Below are 22,518 nucleotides of genomic sequence, written 5' to 3' on the forward strand. Positions count from 1 at the left end.
TTTTGATAATGAAATACAGATTAGAGAAGTGCTGACAAACCATAGAACAGTACATTATTTTTGAGAATAATATACTGCTGCCACTATATTACAACATGAGTCAATGTATTATGGATCCAAGAAGTCAATACCACATGTATTACTAAAATAATTTATTTGAGTATTTATGAATAGAAATTTATAAACATATTACTTTTTCAATTGAATAAATATTTAACAATCAGCTTTCTAAACACTTCAACACATCACAAAGTAACAATTTATAAACCATTCAATATCACATTTTAGAAAATGTTCATTCAAAAATAAACTTTATCTTGTCAAGCCGTTAGATGTTTCCTGACCTTGTCTAACTTGGGTACATTCAAGCTAAATCAAAATGAAAAACCGTGCCTTACTTCAGAACAAACTTATTAAACTGGTGCAATTATGCACATCTGAATCATGTTCACTCATAAATACCTATAGTTACTAGGCATAGGCTGTCAAACGCTTTCTGCTTTGTATTAACTTCATTATATAAAAGCTATATCACGTTTTCATTCATTTCATTTTCCAGTATAAAGATCAACAGTTATCACAGATATACACATTACATGGTTACTCTGTATTCAGTTTCTACAAGTTACAATAATGTCAGATTGTCATCAATGTCAGAGTCATCACAAGAGGTGTATATCTTAATGCAAAAATGTCAGTTGTCAGTTGTGCATATGCACTGTGTGCACTGGTAATAAATAAAGTGAGGTTTTTTCAGTTTAGTCTGTGAAATTAACAAACTGAAAAGCTAAGGTAAGCAGAATTGTACTCAAGGGGCTGGCTGCTTTCAACAATCATCACCACAGCACTTGGCACTCAAGTGCCTACCAGCATTTCAACAGGGTTTTTTTTCTCTACGTTTTTGGTTTCCGTTTCCTTCTTGCGAAAGGGAGTTCCCCCTCCTTTGAGTTCACTTAAGATGTAATTATGATGAAATGTGCATGCATGAAAACTTTGCTCAGTGCAAGCTTTTAAAAAACATGTATTCCCAAGTTAAGAATCCATGACTACAAAGCTCCACTGAGAAATGCCCTTGGGTTGTTACTGAGGAACAGCATGTGTACTTGGTTTGTTTTTATTGTAAGGGCCAATCATTTGCTTTCACTTCTAATACAGCAACAGATGGTCTTCACACAGTAAAATGTGAACCAGAAAAGAACACAAAGGTTAATCTTTCAGCGGGTTATCAGCAGAACCAAAGGAAACGAAAGCCATAAACATCAATTGCGGTTTGGTCAACTGGGTATGCAGTTTAATTCATTTCATGCATTGGTTGGATAGAATCCTGACTAACCCATTAGTCCTGTTGTCAATCATCATCTTGTTGAATTACATTTTTAAATCCATCCACACTGTGCATCTCCAGGCATGGCCAGAAATGACACAGTGAAACTAAAATCACAAGGCTGAGGCCAGTTCACACTTCAGAAAATTGATAATGGACAGACAAGTGACAAGCTTCTGAAACTTAACATAACATCAAAAGACAGGAAGGAACTGAAAATGACATTTAAACCATTGTCACAAAAAAACAAAACAGAGGAGTGTTTTTGTACCCTATAACCGTCCCTGAAACCAGAAGTTGAATTGCACCTGTAATGCCAATGTATCATCTTAAGAAATAACCTTTGTAGAAACCTAATCCGTTTTAACAAACAAACTAAAATACCAAATTCTTCTCAGTGGCTGTGTTCAGGTTGACTATTTAAACACTCATGTTAGCTTTGATGAATAGTGTGCTTGTATCAAATTCATGCTGAATGATGGGTACTGTGTGGGCCAACTGCCCTTGCCTCCCTTACTCACTTTCACCCACTATATATTTGCTTGAAGAGGTCACACTCATTACAGTAGCCTTGCTTCTCCGTGTTTGCATAGTGGTCACAGCCTGGGGTCCTGCAGCGGCGTTTAGGCGTCTCCTCTGGGGTCTGTCTCCTGCCCCCCTCCCTCTGGCTCTGAGCGTGGCACTCTTGACACAGCCCCGTCCAGCCGATGCAGGTATTGTTGCAGGTGCGCCGGCTGCACTGCGTCTGTCCCTGTTGAGTGGCTCTCTGAAAAGGAGCAAGTGCAGAATGCTTTGTGACTCAAACAACAGATTGTCCACACCACGTGGGAATGTCTGGAACCATTTCAGAATATTTTCGGAAAGTGTTTTGGAAGCTAACCATGGCGTGTGAGGAGCCCTGGAAACCTGCTTCCAAGCAGGTGCTGCCTGCTGGGGGAGACCCCCTCCAGGCGACCACCGGTCGGTCCTCCCCTGAAACAGCAAAGAGAAAAGCATGTCAACAGTATGTCACCATACAGAGAAAGGATTGGACAGTAATTATTCTACCACTGCTTGTTAGACTGGTATGGTAGTCTTGTGATCCTATTGCATGCTCTTTGCCACTTTGCTTTGTAAGTCACACTACATAAGAATTGATGCTAAATTCCTCAAATGAAACATCACATACTATCCCAATCTCACTCAGTCTTTGACTTTGCACCCCTTGAGAGGACAGCACCACAAGTATTAAGAGATATCACTTACGGCGATTGGTTTCATAGTCCACAAAACACACGGTGCAAAAGCCTGCTTTTTCCATGGTTCCGAAATATCGGCAGCCTGCCCTCTTGCAAGGCCTGCCGGACTGCGAGTGCTTGTAGGGTCCAGGTTCCACGACGGTCCCAGGGCCATTTGGCTTTAACTGTGTGCAGGAAAAAAGGTCACCCCAGGATGAGTGCTGCTGTTGTTCCCCACCTATGGTGACAGTCCTCTGGATACATGGGGGGCACAACCCATTGAAAGTCCTGAAGGTCTCCTGTCGGCAGAGGCCACACCTCTCCACTTCCCGCAGGCCAATGCCCCCTTCCCCTTTCTTACTCCCTTGCCTTGCCAGGCCGGTTTGCCGAGCATGGAAGCAGCGCTCACAGAGTCCACTGTGCTCTACGTTGAGTGTGAAGAGGCAACCAGGCGTCTTGCACTTCATGGCATTGGTCTCACTGTACAGGACAAGGCTGGGTGCGGTGGGCGGGGCTGAGCGAGGGCTTGGCAGAGGTGCTGCTGAGCTGATACCCACCCTTGGCTGCTCTCCTCCAAGCCTTTCCTGATCTCCCAAGGGCTCAACCTCTGGCCTCCCTCTGTCCTGACGCCTCTCAAAGCACTCGTGGCAGTAGGGCTGGGTGTCCACCGATGCATAGAACGGGCACCTGGAGGTGGCACAGCGAGCCTCCATAAGGGACAGCTGGGAGACAGAGAAGCGAGGGGAGTCCTGAGGCCTGGCCTCTGAGGCCGGCTCCTTCTCTTTTTGCCAGAGCTTGAATTCATGATTGACCAGCTGCAGGTAGTCCTCCATTAAGTTCATGTCTTCTGGAAGGTTCCCTTCATCCAGTCTGCAAGAAAGAACCAGATGTAATTTGAAGAGCATCTTAGCAACATTACTGACTGACATGTGTTATAGGGTGGGTTGCATATTTCTTCCAAAATGAGGATTAATCGTGACATGTATGTGTAGTCGTCTAGTCATTTCAATCAAAGTCACAAAGTCATGCTTTTTAACCGATATGGAAACTCAGATCAAATTAAATAATTTCCTCTTGAAAATGCTAATGGAGGCTTTAGAGTTTTTTTTTTTTTTTTTTTACCTCAACCTAGAGGTATTAAAATAACATTAGGTTTATAAATTTAGCACTGTAGAGCTTTCACAATTTCATATGTTTGAATTAGTGTCTGATGCACCCTCCTTTCCCACAAACCTTGCTGCATTGATGATGTGCGTTGTGTCATAACTGAGACCATTCACAGGGATTTCAATCACAGTCAGGTAGTCCTGGATCAGCTTGGCTTTCTGCTGCTGTTCCTTCTCCGTCAGGAAGTGGACGCGGAGGTCCTCAAAGATACCTTTTCCAGGGTAGGCCAGCGGTACAGCTCGAATTTCTGAAGCACACATTGGACGGGCAATCATTCACATTTGTCCTTCTTTTAAGAGGCTCACTCACTTTGAGTCCCAAGGACACTTTGGGATTTCCATAAAGAGTCTTTGAACAGTCTGCATACCTGGGCCGCTGTCTTTGATGGTGATGAGGGGCGCAAAGTGCTGGGAGTCGTAGCCGAGCACTATGGGATACCTGTAGCAGTCTCCCGGGGGCCAGTGCAGTGGCAGATAAACACCTCCCACATTGAGAGGGGAAAAGGAGGAGCCTGATTTCATGCTCCTCAGCACCTGATCTGTTGATCCAAAAGGGAAATGATTTGATCTTTTTGGTTGTGTTTTTGTACCTACTGCATCTGTAGTTTTATGCACCTACACATTTGTTTCTCTCTGATTTATCTGACATCATGCCGGTCAAACAGAACCAACCCCTGGCATTTCCTGGCTCCCCTGTGAGGTAAGAGGGCGCCTTTACCTGCAATGACAACAATAGGCCTGCGGAGGATGTTGGACAGGACAAAGATGTGAATATCCTCCAATGAGTCATACTGGAGGCCACCGCGGTTGATTTCAGGAGAGGCCATCTCTACGATCTTCTCCCACTCCTCCTGCCAGTTCTGAGGGGACAAATAGGCCAAAGTTCACTCTATGCCAGTGTTCCTGACTCACTCTTTCACTGACTGAGCATCTCCCCCAAAGTAACTTCAATATCCTCCTTTAAGAAGTAGAAGGAAAAATGCACAAATAAGGAGTGGGGACAAATAAGTAGTTACAGCCCATGAGTAGCGCCTACTGTGCCTAGTTCTTAATTGCGTCCCTTTATTAAGATCTCCAAAGCTCAGAATGTCCACAGTACTATAAAATCAAGGCTTTTAAATACAAGTTTGGAATCATAAGCACCCTGCCTATAAAGACACACAATTGCGCTGGTGATGTCCATACGAGGGCATGGGCACTCACTACTGTGTTGTAGCGCAGCCCGGTTCGCGTAAACTCTTGTGACTGCAGCAGCTCTGTCTGAAATCGCTTGCGGAAATTGCAGGTGTCCGTCTCCGTCAGTACACTGTACAGTGCCTTGCGCAGAACCAGACCGGTGTCCTGAACCCCCAGCATGTACTGGGAGGCAGCATGGAGCAGGCAGTTTCCATCACCTGCAACAGAGAGACAGGCAACCCATGAGCTAGGCTAAAGCGCTCCTGAAGGCCACTTATATACAGTAGCCCACCACTTTATTGTAATACCTCAATACACATTCTAAACCTTCACTGAATAGCGCAGCTCACATGAATATCTGTAGACATTTAAAATTAACAGGTAGACCCCCATCTTCATATTTCAGTTGTTATACACGCATACAGAAACTAAAACTTTTCCGCATTCATTGAAAAGACAACCTAGTAATGGTGCTATCCAAGGAAAAAATATCAGTTTAAACCAAATTAATTTAAAAAATAATCATTTAAAAATTACACCATGGCACAAAACAGTGAAAATAGCTGTGGGGATTTCCACCCCACTCTTACACTTGTGCATGATGGTCCGACTATTTATGTCTATGGTACATAAAACAGGAACTGCAGGAAGCCTTCAATCTGATAATGAAACTAAGTGAAAATCTACCAGTTACATCAGCTATGTTCCATTATTTTTAATACAGCCTGTCTTAACAGCTTTACCAATAACTACATTATTATAAATAACATAAGCTTGACATTTTGCACAATTGAAATGATAACTCAATAGACTTGTTTTCTGATTTTACGCGCTACATCATTCCTTAGGCAAAAATCTCAGCTAAACAGAATGACAAATAAATGGAATCCAAGTGTTCAGTATTTTTGTTTCATTTTTAGCATTCCACATAACAGAAATGGACTGAACAGCAAGTAACTCCAAATCTCCACCAAGAGTGAAATAAGTAGATTACACTCTACATGTTACACCATTTATACAGGTCTATGTAAACTGAAAAAAATTCATGAAACGGGTACATTGCCACATAACTCTGATTAGATCTGGGAATCTAATTTGCAGTCATCTGGTTACAAGCCCACTTCCTTAACCACTAGACCACAGTGATAAATCCAGAATACAAATGAAAGTTGCCACATTTATGATCAAGAACCGCCCTGGTTTAATAGCTTCAACTGGCCAATTGTGACCCATTGGTGTGATGCAGGCATACTTTATTGCTAACAGAGTAAGCTTTGAGGGATGGTTTCAAATGCGTACTTTCACACAGAGTGCTGAAGGATGTTGATTATTCCAACTAGAAAACAGTTTGCAGGTTGAATTTATGTTTTAAAGTGAGGTAGCTACGTAACATAACATCATATAGATTCAAGTGTAACTAGCATTACATGAGAGTGTAGCTGTGAGTTATATTTGGATGTAGGATACATCTAGACCTTTAGTAATGAACTTCCATTGCTTTAATAATATATATCCCAAAATCTCCCTTCATTTGCAGGAAAACAAAAAGATTATTAGAATGTTACAGACTGACATATGACCAATCCAAAATGATGATTATATACCGGTCATTTGGTGACCTTGTGTAAATAGCATTGCATGTATACACTCAGCAGTGTAACCATTGGCATTTAAGAGCCTGTCCATTTTAAGTGAATATCTGTACAGAGTGATCATACTGTGTCAGATCTCAACTATTGTGTTTATAAATTGAAGACTTGAGTTGAAAAGAAAGTTGTATTCTTTCCAGACTCTGATGATGTTGATAGGTCACAGACATCAGGAAGTCATGGCATGCAAAGGATATCCAGACTCTGATGATGTTGATAGGTCACAGACATCAGGAAGTCATGGCATGCAAAGGATATGCAACCAAATACAAAACATGACTCTTTTATTTGACATTAAGTTCATTTGTCTAAAACACTGAAATGGGGGACTACGTATAAAAAGTTCTGTAATTACTACACGGTCAAACCAAAATGTATAAGAATACCCTTTAATAAAAGCTCTGAGTCTGCACTTTGACCACGTGTGATTTGTTGGATTACATACAGAGAAAATAAAATATTAAACCAGAAAAAAACAGAAAAATGCAGGTGGTTTTAATGTTGTGGCTGATCGGTGTATGTCAAAAAGTAGCCCACCTTGTATCTTTATGAAACTGACTATATTTGTCTACATTGTAGACAATGTGTAAATGAATAAATTGACTATTTTACCATCTTCTCTCAAAAGAAGCATAAAGAAGAATTTAGAATGACAATTTCATGTGGACTCTTTTTATATCTCCCTAAGAGCCCCCACACTTCTGACATTGATCCTACAGCATTAGCAGGGAGGCTAACTTTTTCCTATGTTTCACAGAAACCATAAACTGATGAATACTGGACTTAATGACTGTTCATAGTTGACCTGTTAAGATGTGTCTGTTCTCTCATTGAGCAACACTCACAAGTGCGATGAGCAGACACTCAAGCTAAAGTGCAGCACAGAGGAATTTCCCTGAATGTGGTTCTCTCTGACTAAGAGCTGGGTGGCCGCCATTGAGCTTTTTCTTCCTCTACCCTGAGACATCAGAGCCATGAATTGGCAGTGGAGTTTCCCGGGGGGTGGGGTTTGGCCCAGCCGGAATGCCTCCTCATCACAAGCCCATTCAAGGGTTGATTTCAAAATATATATATATATTTTTTTACTGCCCATGGAATTTCTTACAGTTTACCAGTGGCAGGTGTCAGAAGAACAGAGAAATCACCAAAAACAAAAGGTACTGTGGGCCATTTCCTATGGAAAAGTAGTAGGCCTACATGGGCGGCTGAATCTCGCGAGTCCCCTGCATGGGTGGGGGTTTGATCCTCCGCCATGGCACTTTCTCAGCTGTGGGTCCTTCTCCATCTGTTACCCTTTCTGCTTTCTAACTGTCTGAATAAAGCAAGAAATAAAAAAAATACAAAAGGAGTGTGGACTGTCCTGTTTTCTTGTATCATTAAGACACACTTATTTTTTACAAACAGCTTACTTATAAATATGCTGATACTTTTTTGTAATGAATCACAGTGCAACTCGCTTGGAAGTATGTATAATCTTGGAATAACCCAGATGAAGCAATGAAAATGCAAATGAAGTCATTCCTACAGAACTGTTATTTCAATACTCAAACTTCAAAACATATTACAAGGCATTCCATGCCAAAAAAAATGTATTATTTAGCCTAATATTCATTTATTTTCAATATAATCAATGAGCTTGTAAAAGGAACTTTTGTTGCTTTTTGAAATCTGTGAATAACGAACTCAATATCTTGTGCCCATACAATGTTTAGGTTAACAAGATCACATTAAATACTGTACTTTAACAAGGACAAAAAAAGCCTGCTTTAATATTGTGGGTGTGTAAATCAGTCAAGGCAGACACTGAAACAATTATGGCGATCACTTTAGAACAAAAAACAAAAAAACAGAAAACCAGCTAGCCCCATATTGCTTATGCCATTTTCCTAAACTTTGTAACTTTGCCCATGGACCCCCCCGGGGAGTTATCACATCCCACTTGACCAAAGTCTGCAATGTGAACCTCTGGATTATTCCACTGGAGAGCTGGAACGGATGGGCACTTCAATCACAGGCACTATTACAGCCAGTGGTTAAACATCCTGCAGTCCACAGATCCCCAGGATCAGGGCTGGACACCATTTGACCAGTCGCACTAAGAGTCCAACATTTGAACTTCTATAGCTGCCACACTCATGTGACGACAGGAATTCTACAGCAATAGAAAGGCGCATGACAAACATGGGATGCCAGTCTGGAAATACCCAAGGCCAATATCTCAAAATTCCAAAGTTCTTGTTAACAAAAATAAACATTCAGGTTAGACTGCCTTTCTTAAAAAGCTTATATGAGCAAATGCTCATTCATTAGGCAGATACTAGGTCACATTCTCCTAAGTTTCCTGTCCTTATTACGGAGTCATCTGATGGTGAGAATTCTACTTAGTCATCAGGGAATTATCTACATTTTGGAATGCATGCTGGTGAAAGTTGAACCTGTGTGACATGCAGGCACTGGTCAACCATAAAACAAACATGCTCTTTCGTATTACATCAAAGAGGAATTTCCAGGCTTGTCATAATGGAAAGCAGAATACTACTCAACTCTTTCATAATTTTACTATTTTTATGATGGGAAAGCCATGTCACAGTTACTGTCATTTCATTTCACATTCATGTTTTAAGAGCAGGGGAAATTAACTGATTAATGGACTAAGTTACATGCTCCTTTCCAGACCATGTTACCATGACTGTATTCACCATATCATTATACCTCATGCTGACATGTACAGCAGTTATATTGAATCCAATAATTTAATCACACCTTGCTAGTACAGTAGATGAAAATAACTAAAATCTGACCAAGCTTCTTTGAATGACTGTATGCAGTCTCACACTCTACACATGACATGACCAAACTGTGAATGAACAAATTATTTGTAAATTACTTACAGTAAAGTTAATGCAATATACATGAACAACGACCTAAGTGTAACGCCCTCTTTTCAGTTGAGTCATGAAGAGACAGGTGGAAGGGCAGACAGACAGTAAGTCCCAGTCCACACAGACATTGCATAGTGCTTCAGCGTAAGTGTCATGTATGTACGCAATTTACAATAAGATAGACGTCTGACGTACTGCAAGTGGGTTTTCCACAAAATAAGGCTGAGTATTCTGATGACACAAAGCCTACAATAAATAACCTTTTTCTTCTGCTCTTATGTGGTCTACAACTGACTCAGCTCCCCATTAAGAAATGGACAAGCCAAACAATTACCTGTGAATAGTACACGCAAAGGAAGGAGGTTTTCACCTCTGCCGTGGCAACACTGTCTAGCTGCGTACACAAAACTAGAAGCCAAACTAAGCACTAAGAGAAGAGAGGGCCTGCAATGACCCAGACTTTAAAGGCTCCAAAAATAGATAGAAACTTTTACCCTTGTGGTATTAACAAGTTCAAATGTAACAAGAAAAAGCCCCCTTTCGCATTAGCTATTGTGGAACCTACAGAAAGCATGCGGGGTTCAGAACAAGATTCTCACTCTTTCAGAGCTGATGTAATATTGAGAATTTTTACGGTGTTCCGTGTCAATATCTACAATACTACAGACTTATTAGACATCACTGTAGAGAAGACACCCCTCAAGATTACGAGAAATTTCAGAAAATGGCTCCAATCAAGGAGCACATTGTAAACACAGTTTCCCAGAATCCTCCACACAGCTGACGGTGGGAATGCTTTTACAACGGGTGGGATCCATACCAGTTGTGCGCAGCGGCACCAGCTTCTTGACTTCCCGGCACCAGTTGAGCATCTTCTCCTGCTCTAGGGAGACCTGCATGGCACGGTCCAGGATGGCTGCCTGGATGACCTCACGGAAGCCCTGCGGGAAGTGGTTGATTCGGATCATCTCCAGCGTATATCTGTGCATGCTGCGCAGGTGATGGACCACGCCACCACTGGCCGAGGGCTTGACCACGTCATTGGGCACACGCTCCTGTACCCTCACCGCTTTCAGCAGGTTGCTCAGAAACAGGAACTTGGGCAGAAAGCTGTGGCCCTGGGACATGGTACCGTCTGGGTTAATGTATGTGCAAAACGTGGCCCCTGGAAAAGAAGGAGAGAGGCGACTGAAACGGGATTGCTGGTGGTAAGCAGCGAGTCCTTTCATGGTCTCCATTGTGCTGGGTGACTGATATCCTTCGGAGGAACCAAGAAACACGTGCTTCTTTTTTTGCTCTTAGAATTTCCCCACACCTTCCACCCAAACTGGCAGTGTGGAGTCACATGACACCCCCTACACAATGGTGGTAAATTCCAAAGGAGAGTTTGAATCCCCTAGTCCATTCATGCCATTCCAGTTCCAGAGGTGCTACAGCAGTTTATAACTGACATTAGGCTATTGTTGCACAATACACTCAACAGGCCACACTGCTAACCAAAATTTCAAATTCACTACATCCTTAGCCCATTGTTTCCAAGAGAGAATTTTATATCAAGACATGTATTTCACTTCTTTCTGGACAGGTCATGTAATCTATTTTTATCAATGATGATTTATCTATCAGATCTGCCTTAACATAAATAGGAACTCATTAGTTTCAGCTGGAAAGCGCAGTAGTCAGTTATGTAAAACTGAAAGAAACTGACTTGACTAAGGCCTAGTTGCAAAAAGTAAGCTGGTTATAGGGTCTATTTTTTCCCCTCGACTCTAAGCACATATTACTTTCTTTAATTTTATACACAATGAGTTTCGCGGTCATTGGAATTCACAAAAAAAAAAAAAAAAAAATTAAAAAGTTAAAATCTAACGTGCATATATGTAGACAAAGTTATGTAATTCAGATGAATTTGCGTAGTGGTCAAAATAAACGAATACTCAGTTGATAAATAAGGTATTGTACACTGATCAGATTAAAGTAAAAAACGTTTAAACAAAAACATAAGGATGATGCAGCATACAAACTAGATACATTGGAAGAGGTGCATTTGATACATTCACAAATGACTTGCCACAACTGTACTTTGCTTGCCTTAGCTACTTTGAAGCATAATAAATGTATACTATAAAGTGAACACTGTGCAGTAAATTACATTACTCAGCTCTAAATACCAGAGTTCAAGACTTTTACTGACGATTGGCTGTCTCTTGTTGAGCATAAATGAACAGCATAAAGGACAACAAATCTACCTAATGTAAAACATACTTTATGTCACTTATCTTCGTCAAATAGTCATGCATGTAAAATAATCTGTGCGCATGCACATGTGATTGCTCCCATAGTAGCCTATCGCAATGACTGACAGTCGATTTCTGAATGATGCAAAGAAGTTTCCCAAGCCTAAACATAGGCAACGTTTATTTCGTAAAAATTAAAGCCAAACGTTATGTTATATGTAGCAATCTACCACCGTTAAATAAAATGCATCTGCCAAATATAAAAGGTGAACGTCATGAATGAACTGTTCATCACCTCCAATTTTGTCAAACAAAACTAGTAAACTACTTTGCTAACGTAATTAGAATTCTGTCGTTATATTTCAGATTTTTAGGTAAACATACAGTGCCTTAAATCGCAAGCAGCTGATACAGCTAATTAAACCTGATAAACATTCAGAGGAAATGCCAAATAACCCGCAGACAAGTCTTACCTTTACAATACGTCTGATTAATATTTGCAGAAATCTTTCACAGATGCTTCACGTTACATTAAATTGCTGCTTTTTATCTTTTTTAGTGTGTAACCTATAAGAACATAAATCCACAGCGCCATTAAGTTTTCGCCGTAACACACCGGCCAGCATCTCATCAGTGTGTTTACTTGTAAGTGTATTTCATTTCATATTTCATTTCAATGCTTACCGAACTTCTGCTAGGGCAAAGCTAGTGGTGCTTTACTCGCGTAAAAACCCGACAGGGGATTTCCAATGTACGGGACTTTCCACATCATTTCCATCCTTACACCTGACATACGCTAGGGGGAGAGCAAGTCATGGGCATTGCCAGAGAGTCGAGGGCAGAACGTTTGAATTTCACAACTCCCGGTGGTTAAAGGAGGTATTCTTTCAAAACTCAGGGCGGCGCGTGTGTACCATAGAGAAGAATAACAAGTTATGACAGCACACCCTGTCAACTAAGCTGTGAAGGACACGGAAGCAAGCCCGAACTGCACGTCTGTGCTATGAGGGCAAAACAACGGAGCTCCCCCTGAAAAGGCGATACTCATTCGTAACTAAACTGTATTAATCAGCAATGCTGAATAAAAAGTTTAGCAAAGTTAGCAGAGGAACTCTTCCTGTGGTTTTAAACCAGGGGCCAGCTTTCTGTTCTCCCGCGATCAGCACCGAATGTAATGTCGCCCCCTGCTGATATCTACGATTTTCACCCAAAAAACCAGATTCCCCATTGGGCTCCATTCATTTTTGACGGCACAAATAAAATACTTCCACTCAAATGTTGATGTTAACTCCATGCATTATATTAGGAAAAATCACTTATTATTTTTTCCTATGGGGTTAGAAGAGTGACAGTTAAATTCTGGCATCGAAAATAAAATTTGGTATTGAAAACAAAACATGAACTGAAAAATTAAACATTGGCATTGAAACATTTGTATTGGAAAAAAGTAGTATTGGCACTGAAACAAGTATGGGCACTGAAAAAAAGTATTGGCACGTCTGTGCTATGAGGGCAAAACAACGGAGCTCCCCCTGAAAAGGCGATACTCATTCGTAACAAAAACTGTATTAATCAGCAATGGTGAATAAAAAGTATAGCAAAGTTAGGAGAGGAACTCTTCCTGTGATTTTAAACAAGGGACCAGCTTTCGGTTCTCCCGCGATCAGCACCGAATGTAATGTCGCCCCCTGTTGATATCTACGATTTTCACCCAAAAAGCCAGATTCCCCATTGGGCTCCATTCATTTTTGACGGCACAAATAAAATACTTCCACTCAAATGTTGATGTTAAGTCCATGCATTATATTAGGAAAAATCACTTATTATTTTTTCCTTTGGGGTTAGAAAAGTGACAGTTAAATTCTGGCATCGAAAATAAAATTTGGCATTGAAAACAAAACATGAACTGAAAAATTAAACATTGGCATTGAAACATTTGTATTGGAAAAAAAGTAGTATTGGCACTGAAACAAGTATTGGCACTGAAAAAAGTTCCACTGAAAAATAAAACACAGGCATTAAAAAAATTAGAATCTTACAATCTTATTTAATTTTGATATTTTTTTGCATTATGATGTGTTACAGTGTGAGGGGCCCCAGGCCCCTTGGCATTTAAAGAGTGAGCTGACCACTAGGGCCCCTGGGCCCCTCGGCACTTACAGTGTGAGGGTCCCTCGACCCCTCCGCGCTTAAAGCATGAGCTGACCACTAGGGCCCCTATTAAAGTTCTCGGTTTTGATGCACCCTTTTGGATTTTGAGTGTTTTTTGACTCTGCGTGTGGGTCCACTCCTTCACCCTCCCTGGCAGAAGGATCCAACCAGTATCGGACCCAGCAGAGTTTTTTTTTTTTTTTCTCCTCTTCCCATTTCCTGAGGTTTGTTTTTTGTCTAGTCTTGCCGCCGGTTTTAAGTAAGCCGGTGGTTACTGGGAGGACCTCCGGGCCAAGTCCTGCTGTTGGACAGGCCCCTCTGTCCAGTAGACAGATGGCAGACAGACTCTTTGATACATGCCAGGGGTCGCGTCCATTATTGGACTACGCGACAGAGTTTAGCGCTGTGGCCACACAGACGGACCTGCCCCAGTCCATAGTGTGCCAGCTGTTCAAGGCCAACATGAAGGGGCCTCCACGGTGGGCTAATTTACTCTGGCCTGGAGGGGTGCTGTGACTTTAAAGCCCTATTAGCAACGGCATTCCACTGGGAGGAGTATCTCCGGGGGGCCGCGGATATGCCCCCTCTGGCCGAGAAGTACTCCCAACCCAGTGCGCCGGAGCCCGCCGTGCCGCAGGAGCTGCCCGCTCGGTCCGCCGTTCCGCAGGAGCTGTCCGCCCGGCCCCCTGAGCCGTCCAGAGCCCCGGAGAGGCCGCCTGCTCCGTCTCTTGTCCCGCAGGGGACACCACGGCCTGCCCTGGCTGCTGTCCCGCAGGCGAAGCCACCTGTCTTGCTCAGTGCTCATGCCTTGCCAAGTGTCCATGCCTTGCCCAGTGTTCTTGCTCCCCCTAGTGTTCCTGCTTCGCCTAGTGTTCTCGCTCCCCTTGGTGTTCTCACTCCCCCTAGTGTTCCCGAGTCCCTCAGTGTCCGTGCTCCCCCTAGTGTTCCCACGCCCCCTAGTGTTCCTGCTTCGCCTAGTGTTCTCGCTCCCCTTGGTGTTCTCGCTCCCCCTAGTGTTCTCGCTCCCCCAGTGTCCGTTCTTCGCCTAGTGTTCTCGCTGCCCCCAGCATTCCCGCGCCCCCTAGTGTCCGTTCTTCGCCTAGTGTTCTCGCTGCCCCCAGCATTCCCGCGCCCCCTAGTGTCCGTGCTCCTCCTAGTGTTCCCGTGCCCCCTAGTGTCCGTGCTCCGCCTAGTGTTCTCGCGCCCCCTAGTGTTTCCAAGCCGTCGCTGCCCCCACCCAGTGCCCAGAGACCTCGCCCCATCCTTGTTCCCAACCGTGGGTCTGTCTGTTCACCTGCCCCCTTGTCTATTTGTCTGCCCGCTTGCCTGTCTCCCTGTTTGCCCGCGTGTTTGTCGGCCAGTATGTTGGCCTGTTTATCCGCCCCCCAGGCCACGGGGGGCGGTTTTTCAGGATTTTCTTTGTCTTTGCGTTTTAAGAACTTTGCTTTGTGTTTGAGACTTTCCCTGCGCGGCTTTGTTTTTGTTCCCTTTTGTTTTTGTTCTATTAAAGTTCTCTGTTTTGATGCACCCTTTTGGATTTTGAGTTTTTTTTGACTCCGCACGTGGGTCCACTCCCTCACCCTCCCTGTCAATATTAAAGTCTGACTGAAATTTGAAATACTATATCATTATTTATATTCTATACCATTGCAAAATTGTTTTTAAATGGTTTTTAAATTGTTTTTTTTATTATTAATGATAAAAATGTATAGTTTTGGACATATCACAAAAATGTTACTATCATGTTACTATGGAGGTCGGATACTGCGTTGGCGGGATCGAGGGCGTACTCCTTGCGTTTTGAGTGGCAGCTAGTGGGCGGACCGTCTGAGGCTGAGACTACAGCTGGAGTGACCGCCGGTTTTTCCCACGGCACGCAGAAAAATACATTTTAAAATGACAGAAAAGTAGGCTAGACAGCTGAAGTCAGTATTCCCTCCCAGTAGGCTAGTAGCCTACAATGAACTCGGGCAAATTCTAATTACGATGGCGGGAAAAAAAATAAAAGTGCAGATGGTGGGAAAATGTTGACTGTGACAGCCATCAAGATAAAATAATAGGGTGACAGGCTACATTTCAGTAGATAGGTAAAGCAGGGCTTTACGTAGGTTTTCAGAGGGCTTAGGCACTCTCAACTATATTTTGTAACAGTGTTTTATATATATATATATATATATATATATATGAAAAAACTCTTTGACCAGCGGTTTTCATCAGAAAAAGACGTGGTGTGAACATAGCCTAAGTTTGTTGACCAAGTCACGTTAGACAGCTTACTAACGTTAGTTCAGTCGAGGCATCTTTATGTAACGTCAACTAGCCTAACTAGCTTCGCAGGCTAACGTTGTCATAAATTTATCCCGACAGTGAAAACTGCCTTACTTGTTTACGTTTTGGACAGATGTGGCTAGTGGGTAAATCTATCGCTGTTTTCGTCGCAGAACTTTTGACACAAGCAAAATCGGAAGCCCTAAAATTACCTCTTACCATGAAGAGTGACTGACCCGCACATACCATATTTGGTACGCTATATTCTGTAAATTCATTTAGTTCAAACCTACCATGCATAAAAACACTTGTCAATCACCTACTTCTATTTATAATGTCATCATAGCGTGGAGTGTTTAAAACCACAAAAGCCACCTCTCCGCTTATTTATTTATTTATTTATTTTTTATTATTATTATTTTTTTGTCAGCGCATAGAACTCTCACGGTTGTTTTTACATTCATTCTGAATCTGATATGTGTGTTTACGTTCATTTGGCTTAAGGCGCTGCGGAAAACCCTGTAAAGCTAAATGTACAAAGTCAACAAATCTCCGTAGCTAGTTAGATAAATAATATTTGGCTTTCCTGAATTGTTGCTTTATATTTCATGTGATAATTATGTTGATTCTAAGATTGTTTTTCATCTATGCCAGCTAATGTTGATGAATGTAGCTGTTAGCTATCCTCCTTGTAAGCCAGGAGAAGGTAATTCATAGGCCTACACTCAGTAATTATACATCTGTAGCCCAGCGGAAGTAATATTGATCCTAGTGGGTCAGGTAGGAAGCATAAGGTGGGGCACGTAGTCCATGCACAGGTGATAACTTGCTTCCATGTTCCCCCACATCAAACATTTCTTTGTTGGAGATGCTGAGACGTTGTTAGCCTGGCTCTTGATTTCCTGTGTGTAACGAAGTGTAATCTTAGTTGGTGAGGAAGCGAACGGACAGGCGTGGTATGCATGAGTCAGCGCTACACAGTGCCAGAATGCTGTGGGGTACGTGGGGAGAGCCAATGTGCTAATACGGTTGGCGGCGTGTGTTTAGCCACTGCTTTTTTGGGTCTCAGTTATTTAAGGTCGAGCCTTATAATATAAGGGTTACTCTGTAAACCGAAAGCACTGTTGCACTGTATAGTGCCTTATGACATATTGTACTGTGTGAAGCACTTTAAATAACAAAGGTAATTTGCAAGACGAGTAATATTGAAACTTGAATGAGATTCTGAGAACAGTTTAATATATTTTAGCTACCAAAATACTTAATTGTAATTTCCTTTTCATATCCAGTTTGCCTCTTTTTGTATGTTGTACTGTTTACCTGTTGAGAGGTCCGGGGCCTGCTCATGATATGTAACCAAGTTTGGCACTGCGAGCAGGGTCATTTTGGAAATAAACAGTTGGATAAGAGGCAGGTTGGATCGGCACAGTGCTTGAGGTGTGAATTAATTATTTTCTGAAGATTCTTTTTTTTCTGAATATTTTGAGACTAAAGCAGTGGCAAACACGAAGACTTGGATGACTGGGGCAACAAAGATGAACTGCAACGTGGACAGCATCTAACCAAGGTCCAAGACATACTTGGACAACAAAAGGACACTAGTATTTTTTTCTTTTCTCTCCCTCCCGAAAGGTCACAGGTTCGATTCCCGGGTAAGGACACTGCCGTTGTACCCTTGAGCAAGGTACTTAACCTGCATAGCTTCAGTATATATCCAGCTGTATAAATGGATACAATGTAAAAAATGCCATGTAAAAAGTTGTGTAAGTCGCTCTGGATAAGAGCGTCTGCTAAATGCCTGTAATGTAATGTAATGTAACTTAAAGATACAAACCAGGCATTACTAGACAAGTTGGAGTCACAACCAGCCTCCCCTGGGGTCAGACCCCCAAGTAGTGTTGGTGGGGCAAGTGAGAGGTTGGCTTCAAAGCCTAATGAGTTTGTAATTTTTCTGCCAAAGGAGAGGAAATGTAAAATCTTTACTGATGGACCTAGTATGTCTTTTTACGAGTGGTTAGATGACATTAATGCTACTTTGAGTTACCGCCCTTGTGTTGGTGCTGAAAAAGCGGTGTACATTTATGAACATCTGGGTGGTGAGGCAAAGCAAGAAATTAGGTACCGCCCTCAGGAGGATAGGAAGGACCCAGATTGTGTTCTTGGGATTCTCAAAGAGATATATGGGCAGCCCCAGTCGATCACTAAATTGCAGAAACAATTTTTTGACAGAGGGGAGTCAGTTCATGAATATTCTCATGCTCTCATGGATATTACAGAAGAGATTAATTATTGTAATGTGAAAAGGTCCTGGTATAGTGATTTTGCCCTGCATGACCAATTTGCAGAGAACGTCTGTGATCCTATCCTTCGCAGAGAGCTTAGGAAGGCAATTCGCCAGGATCCCAATGTTTCTTGATATTCCTGATAAGGCATTTCAATGGGGGGAGGATTACGATGTGGCGGGGGAACGTGCTAAAAAGGTAGTGAGTTCCTGCGAATTGGAAGCAAAGCCAGTCGAGGTGAATACCGTTGTTGCCGTAACTTCTCCTAAATCAGACCCAGTGCTAACAGAGATCCTGAACACCCTTAAAAATCAACAGGCTCAAATTGATAACGTGACACGACAGTTATCCAGTATGCAGGGGGTAGGGGGCAGGCGTGCAGGAAATAAAAGACAACAGCCGAGATTTGACCCCTCCGGTAGACCTATCTGTTTTAAATGCCAAACCGTTCGTCACATTGCAAGGCATTGCCAATCTTCTAGTAATAATTCTTCACCTATACCCTCAGGTGCTAACGATGGGACTGCCCATATATCAGAGCAGCAGGGAAACTCCCCCCCCTGTGGTGAGGAGCCAAACCACAGGTGGGGCAGGGTTAGGCTCAGGTAGTAATTGTAAAGAGGAGCTTCACGAATGCCTTGTGGGACAGAGCCCCATTGTGCAGGTGGTAATGGGGGTAGTAAAGATACAGTGTCTTTTAGACACTGGCTCTATGGTTACCACTGTTACAGAATCCTTTTTTACCAACACTTTCAGTCTAAGGGGCATAAAGAGTTGAAAGACTGTAAATGGCTCGCTTTGAAGGCAGCAAATGGTATCACCATCCCCTATCTTGGTTACTTTGAGATAGACATTGAGGCCTTGGGCAAGACCATACCAAGGAGAGGGGTGTTGGTTGTGAAGGACCCCACAGACTATGACACCAGAGTACGTAAACAAGCAGTTCCAGGCCTTATAGGCATGAATGTTGTTAAGGAATGCTATGAGTTATTGCTTCCCCATGATGGCCCTGCCCGGCTACCCATTTCCATTAGTCAGTGTGACCTAAGGTGGAGGGCTGCATTTGAAGCATGTCAAAATGAGCAGTTTGTCCTGACAGACAGTATAGCCTTTGCTAAAACCACAGTTCCGTGTGAAGTACCTGCAGGGTCTATGTGTTTTATTCCAGCTACAGGGGTTGAAAGTCAGATTCCTTCAGGGTCTTTGGTTTTAGTAGAGGCCTTAGGGACAGTGGTATTCTACCCGGGGGGTTATTGGTTTCTAGTGCCTTGGTACGAACCCGTACTGGCACTTAGTTGGGCCTGTGGTCAATGTAGGAACCACTGTTGTGAGTTTGAAGCCTCAAACACGCCTTGCTTCCCTTCATCCAGCAGAGGTTGTTGCAGGTGGTGCAACCTCTGTGGTGTTTGAGAGAGTAGGCACTCAGGAAGAGCAGGTTGTACTTTTGAAGCATCATTCATCTAGCTGTGATGGTAAAGGGATTCCGCCTGAGGTGGCACAGCTACAGTTGGCAGGGCTTTCAGAGGAGCAGGCAGGACAAGCAAAGCAGTTACTCTGTAAATATGCACATGTCTTTGCAAAGTCAGATAATGATTTAGGTTGTACTAATGTCATTCAGCATGAGATTCCTGTTACAGATGATGCCCCTGTTAGCCAAAGGTACAGAATGATACCCCCTAGTCAGTATGAGGAGGTTAAAGAACACATTAAGCAGTTCTTGGAACAGGGTGTGATCAGGGAAAGTAGTAGTCCTTATTCCTCCCCCTTGGTGATTATCAAGAAGAAGGACGGCTCGATGAGGACGTGCGTGGATTATAGGCAAAGAAATGCTCAAATGAGGAAGGATGCATTCCCTCTCCCACGCATTGAATAGTCCTTGGATTCCTTGAGTAATGCCAGGTGGTTCTCAACACTGGACTTGGCTAGCAGGTCCAGAGATTGATGGAGCGGATTTTAGGAGACCAGAGATTTCAGTCCCTGTTGCTGTATTTAGATGACGTGGTGATTTTCTCTTCAACCTTCGAGCAACACCTTGAACGCCTGGACCTTGACTTGCCTTGTTTTGAGCACTTCAATCTTAAAGTCAAGCTAAGTAAGTGTTCCTTCTTTAAGTCTCAAGTATCTTACCTTGGTCATGTCATTTCTGCCGATGGGGTTTCTACTGATCCCGAGAAGATCCGTGCTGTGGCGGAATGGCGGCGGCCCCAGAACCTGTCAGAATTGAAATCATTCTTGGGCTTTGCAAGCTTCTACAGAAGGTTTGTGAAAAACTTTGCAAGTTTGGCTGCTCCCCTTCTGCCCTAACTGCACTTGGACCATCGAAGATCAACAAAAGACATCTTCCCGCTCACCTGTTTCGCCAGAACTGGAGTTCAGCCTGTGAGCATGCCTTTGAAACAGGTGGACGACCAGAGAAAACCTGTAGCCTATGCCTGCCGGAGCCTTCGACCAACTGAGCGGAATATGGAGAACTACAGCGCAATGAAACTCGAGCTGCTGGGATTGAAGTGGGCTGTTACGGACAAATTCTGTGAATATCTGATTGGGAACAAGTTCACTGTATTGACAGACAATAATCCATTGAGCCACCTAAAGACAGCGAAGCTAGGTGCCGTAGAGCAGCGCTGGGTGTCTGAACTCGCTCAGATTGATTTCCAGATTCTGTATCGTCTAGGCCAACAGAATGCAGCTGCTGACGCTCTGTCCAGACAGTACACAGAAGACAAGGCTCCAGAGAGTCAAGTGGTTCAGACTTTCCAAGAGACCCGTGGTGCCCTTTCCATCCCTCATCAGGGAGCTTCCTGTGAGGAAACTGCTGCAGCCACTCGCACAGAGCAAGCTTCCACCTTCAGTTTCCCATCTTACAGTAAGTAGTCCTTGGCCACCTTACAGGAGGCTGACCCAGTGATCTCTTCTTTCTTGAAGTATTGGGCCAGAGGCCAGAAGCCGAGTCGGGAGGAGAGGATGAAGGAGTCATCCAGAACTGTGGAGCTGGTGAGGCAGTGGGAGAAGGTGGTGAGCAGGGATGGTGCTTTGTACCGGGAGAGACGGGATCAAAAGGAAGGGCAGATAAAGCAACTTGTTCTGCCAGTCTCCCTACAGAAAGAGGTGCTGGCTCGAATGCATGAAGGGCATGGACACCAGGGCATCGAAAGAACCTTTAAACTAGTCCATAGTCGTTGCTACTGGCCGGGCAGGTACAGTGATGTGGAGAAGTACTGTAAGTCCTGTGAAAGGTGCATTGTTTCCAAAGCCCCACAGCCCAAGATTGTGACATCCATGCGAAGCTTGTTGGCATCCAGCCCCTTGGAGGTGGTAGCAATGCATTTCACTCTCTTCGAGCCCTCCTCTGATGGGTGCAAAAATGTATTAATTCTTACAGATGTTTTTTCAAAGTTCATGGTGGCCGTGCCCACCCGTGACCAACGTGCTGGTACAGTGGCCAAGTGCTTGGTGAAACATTGGATTCAGCCCTACGGGGTTCCTGCCCGGGTTCACTCTGATCAGGGAAAATGCTTTGAAGCTGAAGTAGTCCAGTCCTTGTGTAAACTGTATGGTATGAAGAAAAGTAGAACAACTCCGTACCACCCTCAGGGCAATGGGCAGTACGAGCGCTTTAACAGAACTCTGCACAACCTGCTTCGCACCCTTCCCCCCGAAAAGAAGAGGAGATGGGTAGAGTATCTCCCGGAGGTAGTCTATGCATATAACACCACTGAGCATCAAAGTACAGGATATTCACCCTATTTTCTTTTGTTTGGGCAAGCTCCATGTGTGCCCCTGGATGTCATGCTGGGGAAGGAAGAGGAAGATCTATTCCAAGGTGATGTGAATGAGTGGGTGCAGATGGCTTATGACCAGACTGGGAGGCAGTTGGAGCTGGCAGCAGAATCCCGGCGCAAGTATGCAGGGCCTCTGGCGAAGGACAGTGCACTACAGCCGAGTCAGTTAGTGTATGTTTGCAATCGCAAGTTCACTGGGAGGCATAAGATCCAGGATATGTGGCTCCCTACTCCACATCAAGTGATTGCACAGTTGGACCCGCAGAAACCAGTTTATTCAGTGGCCCCAGTCTTCAAAACCCCCAAGAAATGTCTATCGTACCAAGCTAAAACTGTGCGGTCCTGGAGTTCAGGTGCGGGGGCATGATGAGGACTCTCCACCCA

General features: G+C 43.4%; 1 protein-coding gene across 4 annotated transcripts; it reads right to left on the reverse strand.

Moving 5' to 3' along the window:
• Positions 1-137: 137 nt before the first annotated feature.
• On the reverse strand, positions 138-12,501 carry LOC118221581 (tumor necrosis factor alpha-induced protein 3-like). 4 transcript variants are annotated; one of them, XM_035406791.1, is made up of 10 exons: positions 12,336-12,501; positions 10,482-10,579; positions 10,235-10,355; positions 4,911-5,101; positions 4,426-4,567; positions 4,076-4,246; positions 3,775-3,955; positions 2,570-3,411; positions 2,205-2,296; positions 138-2,090 (listed from the first exon to the last, which is right to left on the reverse strand). In XM_035406791.1, the coding sequence occupies exons 2-10, from the start codon at positions 10,539-10,541 to the stop codon at positions 1,848-1,850; spliced, it is 2,043 nt and encodes a 680-aa protein (XP_035262682.1). In that variant the 5' UTR covers positions 10,542-10,579; positions 12,336-12,501; the 3' UTR covers positions 138-1,847. The 4 variants fall into 4 exon arrangements, with proteins under 4 accessions (XP_035262682.1, XP_035262681.1, XP_035262679.1 ...); XM_035406790.1 differs by having other exon boundaries at positions 12,125-12,501; XM_035406788.1 differs by adding an exon at positions 12,125-12,218 and having other exon boundaries at positions 10,235-10,579; positions 12,336-12,499.
• Between the last annotated feature and the right edge of the window lie 10,017 nt (positions 12,502-22,518).

The sequence above is a fragment of the Anguilla anguilla genome, chromosome 2, assembly GCF_013347855.1.
Source record: "Anguilla anguilla isolate fAngAng1 chromosome 2, fAngAng1.pri, whole genome shotgun sequence".
Taxonomy (NCBI): domain Eukaryota; kingdom Metazoa; phylum Chordata; class Actinopteri; order Anguilliformes; family Anguillidae; genus Anguilla; species Anguilla anguilla.